This window comes from Coloeus monedula, assembly GCF_965178545.1.
Source record: "Coloeus monedula genome assembly, chromosome: 13".
Taxonomy (NCBI): domain Eukaryota; kingdom Metazoa; phylum Chordata; class Aves; order Passeriformes; family Corvidae; genus Coloeus; species Coloeus monedula.
The window spans coordinates 19,091,129-19,108,611 of NC_138793.1; the positions used below are offsets into that span (position 1 = coordinate 19,091,129).

A 17,483-nucleotide genomic window follows, 5' to 3' on the forward strand; every position below is an offset into this window, starting at 1 on the left:
GGTGCTGAGTTCCACCCACCCCTGGGTGCTGGCTGTGCTCCCTGCACAGCACCCTGGGTGCTGGATGTGCTCCCGGCAGGGTGGTGGGTGTGGGTACCACCCACCTGGCACAGCGAGTGCCGGGGATGCTGGGTGGCCCCCTCGGAGGGGTTTGTGGGTGTTGTGGAACACTCCCAGAGTCATAGGGAGGTCCATGCCCACCTCAGCATCAGCCCTGGGCATCCCTGGGTGCCTGCAGCTGCTGTACCTGGGAGGGAAAGGTGTTTACCTGGGAAAACCAAAAAAAATCCCAGTTCAGCATCACCCCCTCACCCGTGGTTTCCATCTCCATCAGCCATGGGGATCTCCAGGTGCTCACCATGGTTGTTCATCCCAATTCCTGGACACAGCGGGATGGGCCCCTGGGTTGAGTGGTGCTGGAGAACTCAGTCCCCCCGGTGACAGCAGCACACCAGAGCCAGAGGCCGGAGCTTGGCACCGCTCCCAAATCCCAAATGTGGCTCCTCAGGGCAGCACAGGTTTGGCTTTGAAGCCTCCTGAGGCCGGGCTCGGCTGCCTCCGTCCTGCTGGAAATCCAGATTTGGTGCTCTGCATCCTCCTTCGTGCTCTCACAACCGTTCTTCCAGGAACATCACGTGCTCCGGGACTAATTTTAGCTCCGGATAATTGTTGCACATCCTCGGGTGCCGAGAGCCAGCCCGGGTGCATCCGCGGAGCTCCTGCGTGAGGAAACGCCTCCATCCCTGTGGGCTCTGGGGCTGGGGGGCAGCTGTGGCCCAGCATCCCCCCAGCAGCTCCAGCCCTGCTCCTCCCAGAGCCCCAGCCCTTCGGGAATTAACCCATGGAAAGGCAGAGTCACGGGAAGATTGGGGCAGGGGTGGCTGGGGAAGGTTTAGGATGAGGAGGATTCTCTTCCCTGGGGTGGGACATCACTGGGATTTCTTGTCCCTCTGTGGGGCTCTGGAACAGGAGCAGTGGGTGTAGCAAGGCTGTGGCTGGTTGTGGGGCTGGAGATCAGCTTGGGAGGCCTTGGAGCTGGTGGGAAGCTCACAAATCCCTGGAATTCCAGCAAAATCCCTGAACTGGGGAAGATAAAGCCCAAAAACCAGGGTCACCCCAAGCCTCGGGTGAGCCCGTTCCCACAGGTGGCTTTCCATCTTTGTCAGGTGAAGTCATTTATTCCCTCTGTGCCTCAGTTTCCCATTTGTACTCTAGGAAAGTGGCTGGGACAGGAATGCCTGGAAAACAGCCCCAAAAGTTTGTCTTTTATCCCAGAGACAGTTATTGTGCAGGAAAACAGAGGGGTGAGCTCCACCTTTCTCCTTCTCAGCAATTTCCCACCAATACCGGGATTGCTCAGGGATAAATCCCAGGAGATTCAGTCTCCCACATACAATCAGGGCAAAGATGAAGGCTGGACTATGTGAGCATTATCCCAAAAACTTGAATCATTAGGAGACCATTTCCCATAAATTGCTTGGATAGATTTCCAAGCAGCTTTTTTACTATTTCCCTCCCTTGCCAGTGCTCCGATGGGGACATCCATCCACACACTCCAGCATTCCCTGCGTGTATCCCAACCCTGGCAGGGGTGAAGGCACATCCCAGCAGCTCCCCAAAAAGATTCAAGAGAGAAAATTCCTCATCAGAAGTGCAGAGACCCGAGCAGGCTCTCCCGAGCGTTTATTTTTAAACAACGGCACGAAAATTGAGCTCTCCCTTTTCAAGCCTCGTTTCTTGTCTCGCCATAGCAATTGCAATTAGATGCATTTCAGGGGCATTAGGCACTTAATATATTTATCAAATTATTCACCCAATTTAGCATGGCTTTAGCTGGGAATGACTGGAGAGGGGAAAAGGAGAATTAACCACTATTAGCTCGCTTGAAATCATTCGGTGTTTCCTCAGTGACGAACACGTTGGAGGGTTTTGTTCCTCCAGCAGCAGCAGACACTCAGCCCCTCCTGAAGTCCCCATCCCCAGTGCGACACTGTCTGGGAAGTCTCTGGGTTGAAGGAATGAGGAGTTTCCAGTGGGATGAGGAGGATGGGGAGTGCTGGCCTCAGGTGGCCCTGAGCAGGCTCCTGCCTGAAGGCACAGCCACCCCTGTCCTTCCATCCCATCCAGGGTGCTGAGCAGGGAAATACCCATGTCCTGCTGGGCTGTGTGGGGCAGGAAAGCTCCTGGATATAAGGTTTGTGGGGTTTTTCTTGCACAACTGCCCAGATGTGGCCATTTCCCTATGAAAAGCTGGAGGTGACATCTCCCTCCTGCACCTCGCAGGGTGAAAACTGAGGTGGTTCCCATCCAGGAGGAATGTGAGGGCTGCAGGTATGGGGTGATCCCAGTGGCACCCAGGGTGATCCCAGTGACACCCAGCACACAGGGGGTGATCCCAGTGACACCCAGGGATGATCCCAGTGACACCCAGCACACATGGGGTAATCCCAGTGTCACTTCAGGTGATCCCAGTGACACCCAGGGGTGATCCCAGTGACACCCAGCACACACAGGATGATTCCAGTGACACCCAGCACATACGAGATGTTCCCAGTGACACCCAGCACATACGGGGTGATCCCAGTGTCATCCAGGGTGATCCCAGTGTCACCCAGTACACACAAACACAGAGCCCAGGGTGTGCCACCAGCCACATCACAGATTTCCCCTCCCATGCTTCCAGACTGGGAACTGATAGGAAATGTGGTCAGATGGATCCCAAAAAACCATCAGAACCCCCTCCCAGCAGCTCTGCATCGTTGGTGGCTTCTCCACATTTCTGGGGCTGGAAAACCATTCCCATGCTGGCTGTGGTTCTGCAGGCCAGGGCTCAGGGCAGGTTCAGTGTCACACCAGCGGTGCCAGCAGCTGTGACACCGCTGTCCCAATCCCACCCCGCTGTTCCCCACCACCCAACCCTCTGCTCCCTGTTCCGTGCCACGAAAAAACCCATGGGGCATCCATAAAATAGAAATAACCCCGTTGCCTTCCTCTCTCCCTTCTCTCCTCCCCACCACCGCCCCCCAAAGGGCTCGAATGCCAGCGGCCGAAGCGGCAGAACTCGAGCGATGACATCGAGGTCCTCTCCACCGGGACGCCTCTGCAGCAAGAGAGCCCCGAGCTGTACCGCAAGGGGACCACCCCGTCCGACCTGACCCCCGACGACAGCCCGCTGCAGAGCTTCCCTGCCAGCCCCTCCTCCACGCCGCCCCTCGGCCCCTCCTGCAGGAACAAGAGCGCCCACTTCTCCAGGCAGGTCTCGGTGGACGAAGAGAGGGGTGGGGAGATCCAGATGTTGCTGGAGGGGCGTGGCGGGGATTACCTGCGCCCCAACAGCTGGAGCGAAGAGAAGGTGGGCGGGAGCCGCGCTGCGAGAAGCGGGACGATGCGCAGCGGGCAGCTGGGCTCCACGCCTGTCCCTGAAGACTACAGAGGTCGGAGCGGGGGACACAAACATTCGGCCTCCAACCACAAGCCGAGAGAGAGGTGGACAGATTCCCCAGCCACGGTTTCATGGACTTCCCACCACAGGTCCCACAACCACAGCTCAGGGAGCTCCAAGCTGCTTGAGCTGGACGAGGAGAAGATGAGCAACTACGAGATGGAGATGAAGCCCCTCATGAGGATGGATTCTTATATGCAAGAGATTCACACCCAAAAAAGACACTACAGCAAAGGGGGAGGCTGCAGGAGCGTGACTGACGAGCACCGCGGGGAAGAGCGGGGCTTCGGGGTTCAGAGACTGAGGTCTAAGTCCCAGAACAAAGAGAATTTCAGGCCAGCTTCCTCTGCCGAGCCCACGGTGCAGAAACTGGAAAACCTGAGATTCGGGGACAAAGCTGAACCTCGGCTACTGAGGTGGGACTTAACCTTCTCCCCGCCACAGAAATCTTTACCTGTTGCACTAGAATCTGAAGAGGACAGTGGGGATGCGCTCAAATCCAGTACGGTGAGTGAAGGGATTGCGCGTGGAATTCCGGTCCGGAAGCCTGGGGCTGTTGTGGGGCTGAGTGGAGTGATGGGAGGGAAATTTGGAAAGTGTGAATTGTCGTCTGTTTGTCGCCTTGAATCCCCTCTCCTCCCTTCTCCCATCCTGCTGGACCTTGGTGTGGGGTGTTCCCATGGGAACAGCAGGATTTTCCCTGGAGGATGTGAGCAGCAAGTTGGAATTTTGCAGCCCAGCCCCTGGGTCAGCAATAAAATTCCATTATTGCTGGGAATTTGGTGGGAAAGCTGCAGGAGAAGGCAAGGCATTGGTGATGTTTCCTTGGGTTATGGCAACAGAGCTTCCTGCTGGCCCAGGAGCATGTGGAGAACAACCCCATGTGAGACATCCCACCCTGGGCTCCTCGTTTTTGGGGGAGACAAGGACACTTTGGGCATGAAGTTGCTGCTGGGAAGGGCTGGAGGTGTTCAGGAGACGAGACAGAGCGATCTTAAAAGCTGCTTCGAAGTGGAAGGGAATAATCTGTTCTCCATGAACAGAATTAATGGGCTTAAAGTCAAGGAGGGTGAGCCATTAACCATCGCTAATGAGGTGAGGGCTGTAATGAATTGCCTGGGGGGCTGTGGAGGCTGGGAGAGGAGAGGGTCTAAGGTTGGACATCACCAGCTCAGACAGGACCTGGACAGAGCTGAACCTCCTCAGGAGAAGGCTGAGCTCTGTGGTTCTTAGGTCCTTTGCAGTCTTGTTTTCTGATGATTCCCAGATTTCCCACCAGAAGCTTCCTCACTTGTTGTCCCTGTTGGTTTGGCATTGACAGAAGAGGTGATGGGGTCTGCTGGGAGCAGTGGGGAAGCCACCACTGCCCCAAACTGCCCCTTGTCGAGTCAATGCCAAACACAGAGCAGGGCTGGAGCTGTCCCATGGGGATGCCCCAGAGCTACCCAGGAGAAATGGAAAACCTGTCACGCTCAGGAGGTGACACTTCAGAGGAAAGAAGCTAAATCTCCCTGTCAGGGGAGCACAGGGTGGTGCCTGGTTATGAAACTGAAATGAATTCATCAGTCAGGCCGAAAATTTGGGTGAGAGGCATCGAGGTGTGTGAGGTGTGGTGACATTTGCCACGGCTGCAGCATCCCTGCTCCTCCAGTCTCTGCCTGCAGAGCTGAGGTGGGGAGAGAGGAGGGAGCAGCCCAGGATGTGGGAAGGATGGATCTGCCCCAGCTTCCCACACAGTAGCCCTGGAGCTCTCTGCCTCCCATCCATGGGCTCTCTGCCTCCCTATCCATGGGCTCAGGCTTGGCACTCCCACCCAGCACTGAGGGGGAGCTGAGCATGTGGGCTGCTGCTGGACTGCTCCACAGGATACATCCTGCAGCCCTGGAAAAACAGAGCCATCCAGGCTGTCCTGGCCTGCTGGCCTGGATGCCTGGGAAGCACTGGAGACATGACAGGCAGCATTAGGAGCCTGACAGGCTCCCAGAGGGGAAGAGCAGCCGCAGTAATTTCACAGACACCAACCCTGGGAAGTCTGTGGGACGCACAGATGTTCCAGCACCTTTGACAACACAACCTGGGAGAGACAGGGCCCAAAGGAGGGATGAAGCCACTGTTTCTCCTCGCTGAGAGCCACGTGATTTTGGAGAGATCACTGGCACAAGCAACCCCGGGGTTCCTCCCCACCCAGCCCATCAGATGTGCTCCCACCTCGGAGCTGTCACAATAAAGTTCCCTCTACATCGCTGGAGGCAAACAGCCGCCAGCGCATTCCTGACCATTCCCAGTGAGTCCTGGGCACTAAGGAAGGGCCCCAGCCTGCATGGAGAAGTGCATGGAAAAGCCATTAGGATGCACATCATACTTTGGAAGTGCTGGAGCTGTGGAGCAGCATGTTCAGTTTTCTCACATTCACAACCGAGGGTGGAACAGATGGCGAAGGTTTGGGAGGAAGCTAATGTAATACAGAGGAAGAGATAATATGTGGATTTAAATAACCCACAATGCCAGCAACAATTTGTTCTAGCAGGAATTGCACGGTGCTAGCAGGGTTTTGTTCCAGTGGCCTGGCAGGGAGGGGGTGGTTGGACAGGAGCAGGGGAAGGTGTAGGGGAGGAATGGGAGGCGCAGGGATCTGCGCTCCAACCTCCTGCCCAAATCTGTGACCTCGCCTGCACCTGCCATCAAAAGCATTGCAGGCTTCAGGGAGTGTGGTGAATCCCTGAGGAAGAGGAGGGGGAGGCTAAGGGGGAAGGATTTCTCCCACAGACCCCACACCCACCTCGGCGTGCCCTCGGCGACACAGGCCATGCACACGCTTGGTCCTGCAAAACCCCCTGCATCCTGCTCGAGCTCCACATTCCCCCACAGAAAATCAAGGCTCCTCAATTCCCCCAAAAGCCCAATTTCCCACAGTGGCCTGAAATCCCTCTTCCCTGTGGCCTGGCAGGGCGTGAGCTCTGGGGCAAGGCCGGCTGTGTGAGAGCCCACACTGCTCCAGCCCGCTCACTGCCTGCTCCAAGCCTGCTCCAAGGCTCTTCCCTGGATCCCAGCAGTGCCAGCTGGAGGCTGCTCCCTCAAAGGGCAGCTCCCACCTCCCACCAGCTGGGCTCCCTCGGAAAGGTGCTGCCAGTGAGCGGGAAGGATGCTCAGAGATGAGCACAGCTATTTTTGCCCTACCTGGAGTATCCCTGTGCAGAACCGAGGTCACCCTCACGGCTTAGCTTGTTTTAAAAATAATCTGCCCTAAACCAGCTCTGCACAAGCCATCCATGAGCGTGGGGGGGCTGGCTGTGTGCTGGAGTGCCAGCTCCAGCTTCCAGAGCCTGCACACCTCTGGAAGTCCTGGAACAGGCTGGGGGTGCAGGTCTTACAAAAACACACTCCCAAAAAAAATCACTGCTCTTGATTCCTGTCTTAAAAACAAGCTGGGACCACGGGGCCTTGCATCCAAGCTTTTCCAAAGTGTCCACAGGAAGGGATGCAGACTCACAGAGGAGTCAGATGTTCAGGTTGCTGGAGGAGCTGTGGGAACTTTGTTCTCCTCTGTCACTTTTCCCCAGCCCTTTAAAAGAAGCTCCCAGAACCCCCCTTTGTTGGGGCTGCACATCAGGAATTGAAAAATACTCTCATAAAGGTCATTTCTTGAGGGCATGGTTCAATAACGTTGATGAAATTCAGCACTGCTTGGTGTTGGCTCCCGGGGGATTTGGGGGTTTCGGGGTCACTGAGCCACACAAACGCTTTAAAATGGCATTTAAGGCCATCTGTGTCTCTGTGAGCACTGACCCCAGCACCCACAGGACAGACACAGCAATTGCCAGCGTTGGGGCAGAGGAAAATGGGAGCGAACGTGCTGGGACCGCTGCTGGTGTTGTGGGATAAAGGGATTTATAGGAACGTCACCATCCTTCCCGGCCTTAAAGGCCCACGAGGCACTGGATGCTTCACAGGTTCTTGGAGCCTTTGAGGAGAACTAAAACGGGAAAGGAAAAAAGGGAATGTTGCGAGACTGGAAAGGGAAAGAAGCTCTCTAAACCGCTAGCGACCCTTTTATCCACGGGCACAAAACACAGCCCGTTGCAGGGCTGGGAAGGAAAAGAAGGGAATAGATCTCCTTTCCTGCAGGTGCTGAACATCTGCCGCTCCTGCAAGGGAGGAGAAGGAAGGGCTTTAGGCACAGAGCAGCTCAGCGTGCCCGCGGGAAGGGCCGGGATCAGGCACGACCGGAGCCTGATTCACCGCCTGTCCTCACTTAGCAGCGGCAATCACGCACAGTCCCAGGGAGCCTTCCAGGGACGCGTCGTGGTGTCACTGCAGGCACCCTGGGCATGTGAGAAGGCTCGAGGTTCGGCCCTTTCAGGCTCTGTCTCATCGCATCCCCAGGGACGCGAGGCCAGCAGCCCGAACCCACCCAGCCCCGCCACCCCGGACATTCCCCGCACCGTCACACGGTGTGGGAGCAAATCCCAGCCCAAATGCAAACATTCCCGGGGAAAGAGCCGCAGCACAGGCTTTAAAGGCATCTCCCTGCTGAGGCATCTCCGAGAGCCCCCCCTGGCCCCGGCGGGTCCCCGCGGGGGCGGCGGGGAGGGATCCCGGCAGCGCAGCCTCTCCTTCCCTCCCTCCTTCCCTCCCTCCCTCCTTCGGCAGCGAGCGGCAGAGGGGCGGATTTGCCAGCAAAATATTCCAGGCAAGTTCCGCTGTCGCTGGGGAAAGGCAGGAGCCGGCAGCCAATCTGCAGCCGGAGCAGGATCTGCCGAGCTGCCGGAGTCGGGGATGCGGGCAGGGGGCTCGGCACAGCCTCCCCCGGCACGGGGAGCGGGGGATGGAGCCCCGGCCCCGGCACCTCCCCGCTGGATGCTCCCTTTGCCAGCGCTGGGCGGTTATTCCTGAAGGGATTCACCTCGAGGTGGAGCGTTGTTTGGGTTTTTTTAGGGAAGTTTGGGGGCTTTAGCCCTAAAGGTTGCAGAATGAGTTGAAAATAAAACCTGGGTGTTTTCTCCATCCCAACCAGGCACCCCCTGGTTGGGGTGTGAATGAAGATGTTCCCATTTGGCTGCCTTGGGATGAGGCTGCTGAGAAAGGGACCTGGGGACTCGTTTGGTGTCAAACAAGGGACTCAACCCCGTGATTTATCCCTGTGGCCTTCCAGCTTCAGGTTTTTCCATTTATTTTTTCCCATCCCTGGGTCTCCCAATATAATCACCCCTGGGTTTTCCTTATTCCTCTCACCTCAACCAAACAGATGCACCCCCGATCCCAGATGGCAGCTGCATGTCCAGACAAACAGAAGCCATAATTTCATGGGAATCAGGAGGAAGAGGAGTCCTGTTGCCATCACACCTCTGGAATGAGGCAGGGCTGAGCATTGCTGCAGGGGTTGTCTCTTCTTAGGACAAATGATAATCATAAACTCTTCCTCCTCTAATCCCTTTTGTGTTCAGACAACCTGAGGTAAATAATCTCCAGAGAGAAATGGTATGTTCCACCTGACAGGCTCCTTTTCAAAGCCTTTTCATCCCCAGGGCCTTTGAAGCACCTGGGAGCACCTTCCTGGCTCTGCTCCTGTCATCTGGATTATGATTTGAGCCCGATTCCACCTCTTAGTGTGGAAAATCTGGGGCCAAACACCAGCTTTTAACTGCTGCTCAGAACCAAACTTTGACTGCTGTTTTTAGAATAAAAACCTTAAAAATAGAGCTCCAAACACACCTAAACAAACACCCAGAGCTCAGTCCCAGCACCTGGAAGGTGAGGATTGAACCAGGGATGACAAACCCGTTCCCTAAGAGGCTAAAGGATCTCTAAGAGGATAAACACTCATTCTTTTAGCCTTTTTTTCCCCCCAGAAGCAGTTTTTTCCATCCCACCCCACTCACTTTCACTCACAAGAGCACTTTTGGCATCTCCTGGGCCCCTTCCTGGAGCCACGGGAGCTGCTGCAACCCGCTGGAGAAAGCCAAGTGACTCCCTGATGTTTCCTTTGCTAAATGCTCCTTAACCATTTCACAGAGCCTGTTCCTGGCAATGATGTGACAATTCAGCACAAATGTCACGGAGCTGCTAAGTTTGCAGCCCTTTCTGCAGTGCTGAGGCTGGAAAATGGTGCATATCTCTATTTTTTTTTTTTTGCTGATCCAAGTCCTTAGTAATTACACTTAATAGATCCCAGAGGGATTCCTAGGTAACCTGCACTCCGGTTTCCATGGCAGACAGGCAGAGCTTGTACCCAGTGATAACAGATAATAATGGACTGCTAATGCTTAAATTAATTATGCCACAATTGCATTTGTAAACCAGCTGTCCGTCGTATTCCCAGGAAAACTCCGGAGTTGCTACACAACAGTTCCAGGATGAAAACAAACAAGGCAGAGGGGCAGGAATTACTCCACAGCTACGATTACTGTTATTACTCCTGTGCCATAACAGGGGTTTATTCCTATTTTAGTGTTTCCATGGGCTTAGGTCTTTCTGTTCTTTAAGCTTGGAAGGAAAGCTTAAAAATCCTTGGAGATCCAACCTGTTGATAGAGAAAGATCCTTTTGCCCAGCTGATATTGGTGTACATTCCCATCCTTGGCAGATGTTTTCCTTCTCCTGTGAAGGACCCCAGGGATCTTATTTAAAACCCCGCCAGCAGGGGGTTGGAATGAGATGATCCCTAAGGTCCCTTCCAACCCAAACCGTTCCATGATTCCACAGGAGGCCACAGATGAGACAAAGCCCCACCAAACTCCTAAAGCATCATTCAAAGCTGCAAACCAAGGGCTCTGTCTCCTCTTTCCAGAGGTTCCTGTTGGAGGGTTGCAACACAGTGGGAAGGGTTTAAAAGCCACTGGTCCTAAACCACCGGTTCTTTGCTGCAGCAAAAGGGAGCTCAGTGCCCTGCAGCCAGGCTGGGCTCAGCAAAGCCTCTCTTGCAAAGCTCAGCTCCAGCACTGATTCGGGCACGGAGCAGGAATGATGCTCGGTGCTGCCACATCTCCCAGGCCATCCCTGCCATAGGACAGGAGAGGGGCAGACATTCCCTTGGAGCAGAGGGGAAGGCACCGAGACCTCCCAGGACAGAAATCAGCCAGACACAAGCGTTTGGAAGTGCAGCAGGATCCATAATTGGAGCTAAACCAGAAGCTTTGGAGTGGCAAAGCTGCTTATCCAGCAGCAACTGCCATTCCCTGCCATTCCCACCTGGACAGCCCTGGCTGGAGCAGCACAGGGAAGAGGGGGTTAAAAAGAGGGAGCTGTGAAAAGGAAGCAGAATTTGTGAGGTGTCAGCTGGATTTGAGCTGTTCGGTTCACAGAGCTCCCAGCCCTCCCTGGTCACCCTGTTCCTGGGGTGCTCTGGCTGGCAAATGTGGGAGACCCCATGGCTGTGGTGGCAAAGGAAGGATTTTCTCCTGGCCCTGCCCTGCTGAGGGGATGCAGGATGCAGCCAGGCCCAGCCTGAGCCGGGGAGCTGAGCAGAGCCTCCGTGCATGGCAATCCAGGGACTGCCAATGCCAGTGGGGCTTGGATCCCCCATTTTCCCAGCTGAGGGCACAACGTGGATGCCCTGTGTGTAAATCACAGAACCATGGGATCATTTAGGTTGGAAAGTGCTCTGGAATTGAGTCCAACCATTCCCCCAGCACTGCCAAGGCCACCTCTACTCCGTGTCCCCACGTGCCACATGCACATGGCTCCAGGGATGGGGATTCCACCACTGCCCTGGGTGGAAAACTTTTCCCAAATACCCAGTCTGAACCTCCCTGGTACAACTCCAGGCTGATTCCTTCACACCAGTGAAGGCTGTGCTCCCTTCATGGACACATCCCACCAAAGGGCTGCACCTCAGTCAGTGAGGGAACAGGGAATTGGAGGGATTAGCAGCGTGAGCAGAACAGGCACAGCTCTGGCTGGGTCCTGGAAGGGTAAAGACGGTTTTCAGGGAATAAATGGGGTCCTGCAAGGGTAAATACAGCCCTGGAAGTTTGCTGTTTTGGCAGGGAATTCATCCCTGGAGCATCCCAGGGCCGCTGGAATTGCGGCTGAGCCTTCCCTGGCTGTGGGGCGCGTTCCGTGCCTCAGCGGGGCCGTGCCAAGGCAAACAATGACACTGATAATCGCCTGCGATCTGTTATTATATTACCAGCAGCTCAAAAACCCTAAAACCCAATAATCTTCTGAGATGCAGCTAATCCCTCCCAGCGCCAGCAAGGCCGGGCTTGGCACAGCCGGGCTGGGAGAGGGAAGGAGCGGCGGGCAGGGGGTGGTTTGTGCCTTTGGAAGGCTGTGCACGGCACAGGAGGAGAGGTTTGCCGGGAGCAGCCGGGCGTGGATGGGCACCTGGCTGCCGGGAGCGGCTCTCTGCCATCCCTGCCTTGGCTTGGCTGCCTTTGACCCTGTTGCTAAGCTACAAATACGCCTTTCCAGCAGGCTCCAGCATCCTCGCTCCCACCCACTCCCAAACGCGAGCTGAATCAGGCTGCTCGGAAAAGAAACCATCCCTGGCCAGCCAGGAGCTGCTCTTTCCCGTTTCTTTGCCAGCAGCTCCGCAGAGCAGCCATGGGGAAGCTCCCAAGGGGTGCCCAGCCCTGTCCCCACTCCATCCCAGCAATGTGAGGTGTGCTAGGAGGGGGACAGGAGCCTGGGGGAAAGCGTTTGGACCATTCCAGGGATGGAGGCTGGCACAGCTTGGATGCAGCAGGAATAGCTGAGGATACCAGCGACTCCAAGAAATAGCAGCCACCCACCTGCTGCCAGCATTGCTCGCCCTGGTGCGAGCCACGTTCACACTGTGGCACCGGGGATGTTGGGTGCCAGGGAAGAGGTGCCAGGGATGGATGAGGTGCCAGGGTGGATGTGTTCCTGGCTGGTGTTCCGCAGAGGGATGTGCTGGAGGGCTGGCTGCAGCCCCCCGACGTTCCTGGGATGCTGATGGGGTCCCACAGCCGTGCCCTCGGGTCCCACAGGATTGTCTGGGATGTGCTCAGGGGGAAGCGATGGATGCTCCCAGAGGAATGGAACCATTCCTGGGATGTCCAGCCCAGCTGGGGTGGGTGTGTGCACGGGGCAGCTGCAGTGGGGTTCCTGCAATGCTTTCCAGGTAAAATCCTGGAATGGTTTGGGTGGGAAGGAACTTAAAGCTCATCCCATCCCACTCCTGCCATGGCAGGGACACCTTCCCCTATCCCAGGTTGCTCCGAGCCCCATCCAACCTGGCCTTGGACACTTGCAGGTATTTCCCAGGAGCTTCATTTGATCCATATAAACTCAGCAGAGGTTATTAGAGCATTCCCAAAAGGTTGCCTGAACAATGGACCCCGTGTCTGGCCTGGTGTCCAGGACACCTGGAGAACAACTGGGAAATGTCCTGAGGACACAGCTCCAAACCATCCCCAAACCACTCTATGATCCAATATCATCTCAGGTTTGGGGTTTTTCTTCCTTTTCATTGACCATCTGATAAACAACTGATTTTAGTTATGCTTTTAAGGCAGAATTCCATGGGATGATCCATGATCCACTTTAGTCAGGGGGTGCAGCCAAGTGTTTGTTTGGCAGCTTAAAGAAATCCTCCAAGGGTTCCTGGGCACTTTGGGAGGTGTAAACTGGGATCTGCTCATGCCCAGAGCTGCCTGGACTGCACAGAGCTCCCAGCAGAATTCCAAGGATCCATCTAACTCCTGTCCTTCTCTTTCTCTTGCAGGGTTCAGCTCCCATCCTGGTAGTCATGGTGATCTTACTAAATATTGGAGTCGCCATTTTGTTTATTAACTTTTTCATCTAATTCAAGACTGTCTTGTTTGCAAAAATAACAGTTACATGTATGAATGGGGGAAAAAAAAACAACCAACAAAAACAAAACAAAAAAAAAAAAAAACCAGAACCAAACAACTACAAACAACAACAACAAAAAAATACAAAACAAAGGGAAAAATCATAACTCGAACTGTCCTCCGACAATTTCCAAGTCTTTTCACAGAAGAACAACAAATGATCGAGTCTCACTCACAGTTTGCCTTTTTTTCCTGGGTAATGTTTTTTGGATTTTAGCCAAAATTCTTTGCTTGTATAACACTATGCTGTGTGGCATGGCAAAATGCTATCAACACTCTGCCCCCCCAACACTGGGAAGGATGAGAAGGAATCCCAACAAAAGAAAAACCTTGTTTCCCTTCCCCTCACCCCCCCAGCCCCCCCCAAAAATTTGTCTTTGTAACAACAGCAATGAACCCCAAAATGGAGATGAGACGAGGGGACCATGGGGAGAGTTTGGGTGGAGTGGGGATGGGCTCTGGGATGCTCCAGGCTGAGATTCCCAGGGAAATCCATAACAGCTTTAATGATAAATGGGAGAGAAAAGCAAAATCAGGCTTTTGTCCCTTTGGAAATGGAGGAATGCTGCTGTAAGGAGGAGGAGAGAAGGAGCATGGGCAAGGAATGAACCCTGTCTGGATGGGAAATGGGAGAACAGGCCCCATTTTGATCCTTGTTTTTAAAACCAAAATTAGCTTTTTGCAAACTTCCTTGGGGCAGGGGGGAATAGGGAACACGAGGCGTGAGCAGCAGCCCCACCACCCTCCTGCCTTCACTCCTCCTTCCCAGGCTGCTCCTCACCCCTGGCAAGGCTGGAAAACCACCCAGAGCTACTTTTAATTCCCAGCCAATTTCTCCTGGCTAAAAATGTGTACCTGGATTCCCCAAAAACAACCAAAACCTTGGAGGCACCTCCAGCAGCACGGATGGAGTGGCTGATGGTGCTGTGCTGCTGAGGAGCATCCCAGCCCATCCCAAAACGTGTGCACAGGGAGCAGGGTGGGGAGGGACAGGGGACAGAGGGCTCAATTCCAATCCACTGAGGATGACAATAAAACAAAACCAAGCAAAAATCCAACTGTTTCTCAAAGGCACCTGGGGAGGAGCACCTGGAGCAGGTCCCAGAGAGGAGGGAGAGGGTGGTGGGTTTGTCTCTTACATCTTGCTGTGGACTGTTTCAGACATCATGCTTGGGCTCTGAGCATGTAGTATTTTGCACTTTGTAATGCAGGATGTATATTCCAGCTTCCAACATGTCCCTGTATTTAAAAAAAAAGGACAAAAAAAAAAAAAAGAAAAAAAAAGAAAAAAAAAAAGAAGAAAAAAAAGGAAAAAAAAGAAAATCAAACCAAACATCATTGGCAATGGCAGCCTCTAAGGATGTATTTTCTTTCTTTTTTTTTTTTCTATGTCACTTAATTTGTTCGTTTCTACCATCTTTGTACTATGCCTGCCTTGATTTTGTCCCCTCCCTGTCCCCACGGATAATCTGCATACTCATTAAAGATGCCGTATCCCTGTTCTGAGCTGTCCTGGTCCCAATCACACAGCGTGCTCTCCGCTCCGTTCCTTGGAAGTGGCTTTCCCAAAGCTCCCATTCCCTCCCCATGGTGCTCCACCACCACCAGCTCCAACGGCTCCTTTGGGATTTGGTAGGGCCAGGGACCAAATCCCACCCTCAGTGTCCCCCCCTGCAGCTCCAGCAGCAGGAGAAGGGTGCAGGAGGGTGGCAGCTCCCGAGGGGGAGGGTGAGACCCTCACAGGAGATTTTGGGGGTGGGGAAGGAGGGAAAAGCCCTCCTCGACATTCACATCCAGAGTTGTTGGATACAGCCCGGACTCGTGGACTCAGCTTTGCTTTGCTTCTGTTTTAGCTGTTTCTCTGCTACCTTTTCAGCAGATTTCTTATTACACTGCACTGGATTGCTATATTTTTAACCAGAAATAAACTAAGGATTAGAGCATGTGCCAGTTAAATTCAGTTCTTTTCCTTACATGGTCTGATTCCCTCCTGTCGCAGTTTTGCTTCCTCTTTTCTTTCCTTTCCTTTTCCAGGCGCAGGGCTATGGGTGGACAGGGGAAAGGATAATTTTGAAATTCCATTCTCCACGGTAACTGTCCATCATCTTCCCACCTCTTCCTTTTTTTGTGTTGTTTTGGGTTTTCCTTTTGGCTCCTTAGTCATCATTTCCCCCCCCCCTTCAACGGTTGCTGCACACTTGAAATGAACCAAAAAACGACATACTGGGATTGCAGCCTTGGGAATTCACCCCTGGGGTTTGGAATTCTGTGTTTACTCTTTGGAAAGACTCTCAAGGACTTTTCTTTTGGTGCATGAAACAAAGGGCCTGTCAGGAGCAGGTTAAACAGAGCCCTGCACACACAGATATTCAGATATCTGTAAAACAGCACCAAAAATGCCTCTTGTTATCCATCAAATAAAAGGACTGGTGGTTTCCTGACTGGATTTTTTCCCACTGGTACCTGCCTAGTTATTCCTGCTTTTGCCTCTGGACCAGCACAAATCCAGCTTGGATTTCCCAGCTCTCTGTTCCACCCGGTCAAGCTGAGTTTTGCTCAGTAGGAAAGACAGCCACAGACTAGTATTAATTGGCTCCCAACCCACATGGTCCAAAAGAATGATTCCTTTCTTAATCCCGGGCAGTTAAGTAATTTGTCTCAGTTCTGGGCTTTTCACATTTGCTCAAGGCCAGAAATATTCCTGAGAAGTAGCCCAGAGAGAGAAGTAATTCAGTGTATTTCCCTGTCTTACGAGCCTGGCTGCTGCAGATCTACCTAAGGCCCATTAAAATGCCCATCAAGGTGGGCCATAAATCCATGGAAATTATCCAGACCTGCTGCTTTATGTCCAGGCTGGCAGAGGTACTTGGATAGTTGAAGGTTTGGATCATTTTTTAGGCTTCACTGGCATTTTTGTGTTCTGACAGCACGAGGAGGGGCTAGAACAGCAGAGCCATTAGGAAGGGGGAATTTGGGAAGGGAGATTTGGATCCCACCTGTGTGAGAGGGGCTGGTCCAGCACTGCATCCTTGGGAAAAGCAAGAAGGAAGGAAGACAAACGCCCTGTGCCATGTCAGCTTCTCCCCAGCCCGTCTGGTGTCTGGGTTGCTGTACCCAAGACCCAGATTCCAGCACTCTCCACGGTCTGAGCTTCCAGAGCTTCCAGAGATCCCGAGCTGTGGCAGCATCTCTGCCAGGAAGCGCTGCCGGGAAAACACAGCCAGACTGCAACAGAAGGGGAGGAGCGACAGTAAAACAGGGTGGGATCGATGGTGAAGGGCTTAATTGAGACCTAAGGACTAATTACACATCCTGGCAGCTTTGGCAAGGCAAGGGAGGATGGAAAGCAGGGATTTTTGGAAGCTGTCACACAGAGAGGGCAGCTCCAGAGGGTTGTGCTAAGGCAGGACAGAGCAGGGATGGGATGGGATCTCCTGAGCTGGGGCCTGGGGGTTTGCGTGGAACAGAATCCTGGCAGAGGCAGTTTTTCCTCATTTAGGGGAATAGCTCAGCTCCTTGGACAGCTCCTGAATGACTGCACCGGTTGTAGGATCATTGAGTCATGGAATGGCTTGGAAGGGACCTTAAAGCTCATCCAGTTCCAATCCCAACACCTTCCACCATCCCAGGCTGCTCCAAGCCCCGTCCAGCCTGGCCTTGAACACTTCCAGGGATCCAGGGGCAGCCAGAGCTGCTCTGGGCACCCTGTGCCAGGGCCTGCCCACCCTCACAAATCCCCCAAAGCTTTGCACAGAAAGATGTGGATTCCCCCAAATGAGAGGACAACAGGGTGAGTGACTGAGCAAGCAGCAGGAATTCCTTCCCAGATCATCAATAAATGCTTTGTTTTCTCCTTTCCCAGATCAATAAATGCTTTGTTTTCACCTCTCACCTGTTATTTCATGGGGAAGGTCCCTCCCTGTCAGACACATTTTTCTCTCACCAATTAAAGCTCCCTGTCAGCTCTATTTAATCTATGTTCTGTCCTAATTAGCCCGGCAGATCCCAGCCCTGCTCTCCCAAGAGCTGCATCCCTGGGGAAGGCCCTGCCAGAGGAATACCCAGGGCACCTGGAATTCCCTGCACAAGGACAGCCAGTCCTGGTGGCACCTCGAGGCACCACTTGGTTGCTGCAGCACCCACTTGGATCCCATCTGTTGTCCCCTAGGACACAGCACTGCTCTGCTGGGAAAGAAGGGATGCCTTGAGGAGAGGGGCTGAAAC

At 53.8% G+C, this 17,483-nt stretch overlaps 1 protein-coding gene across 1 annotated transcript in view; it reads left to right on the forward strand.

The window, feature by feature from the left end:
* The window catches only part of JPH3 (junctophilin 3), a gene marked incomplete at both ends in the record, with an annotated part of 48,322 nt that extends 35,112 nt beyond the window's left edge, over positions 1 to 13,210 (forward strand). The window contains 2 exons of the mRNA XM_082289952.1: positions 3,030 to 3,949; positions 13,130 to 13,210. Of these exons, the coding sequence (XP_082146078.1) occupies positions 3,030 to 3,949; positions 13,130 to 13,210 (1,001 nt within the window). The remainder of the gene's footprint in view (positions 1 to 3,029; positions 3,950 to 13,129) is intronic.
* Positions 13,211 to 17,483: the final 4,273 nt, after the last annotated feature.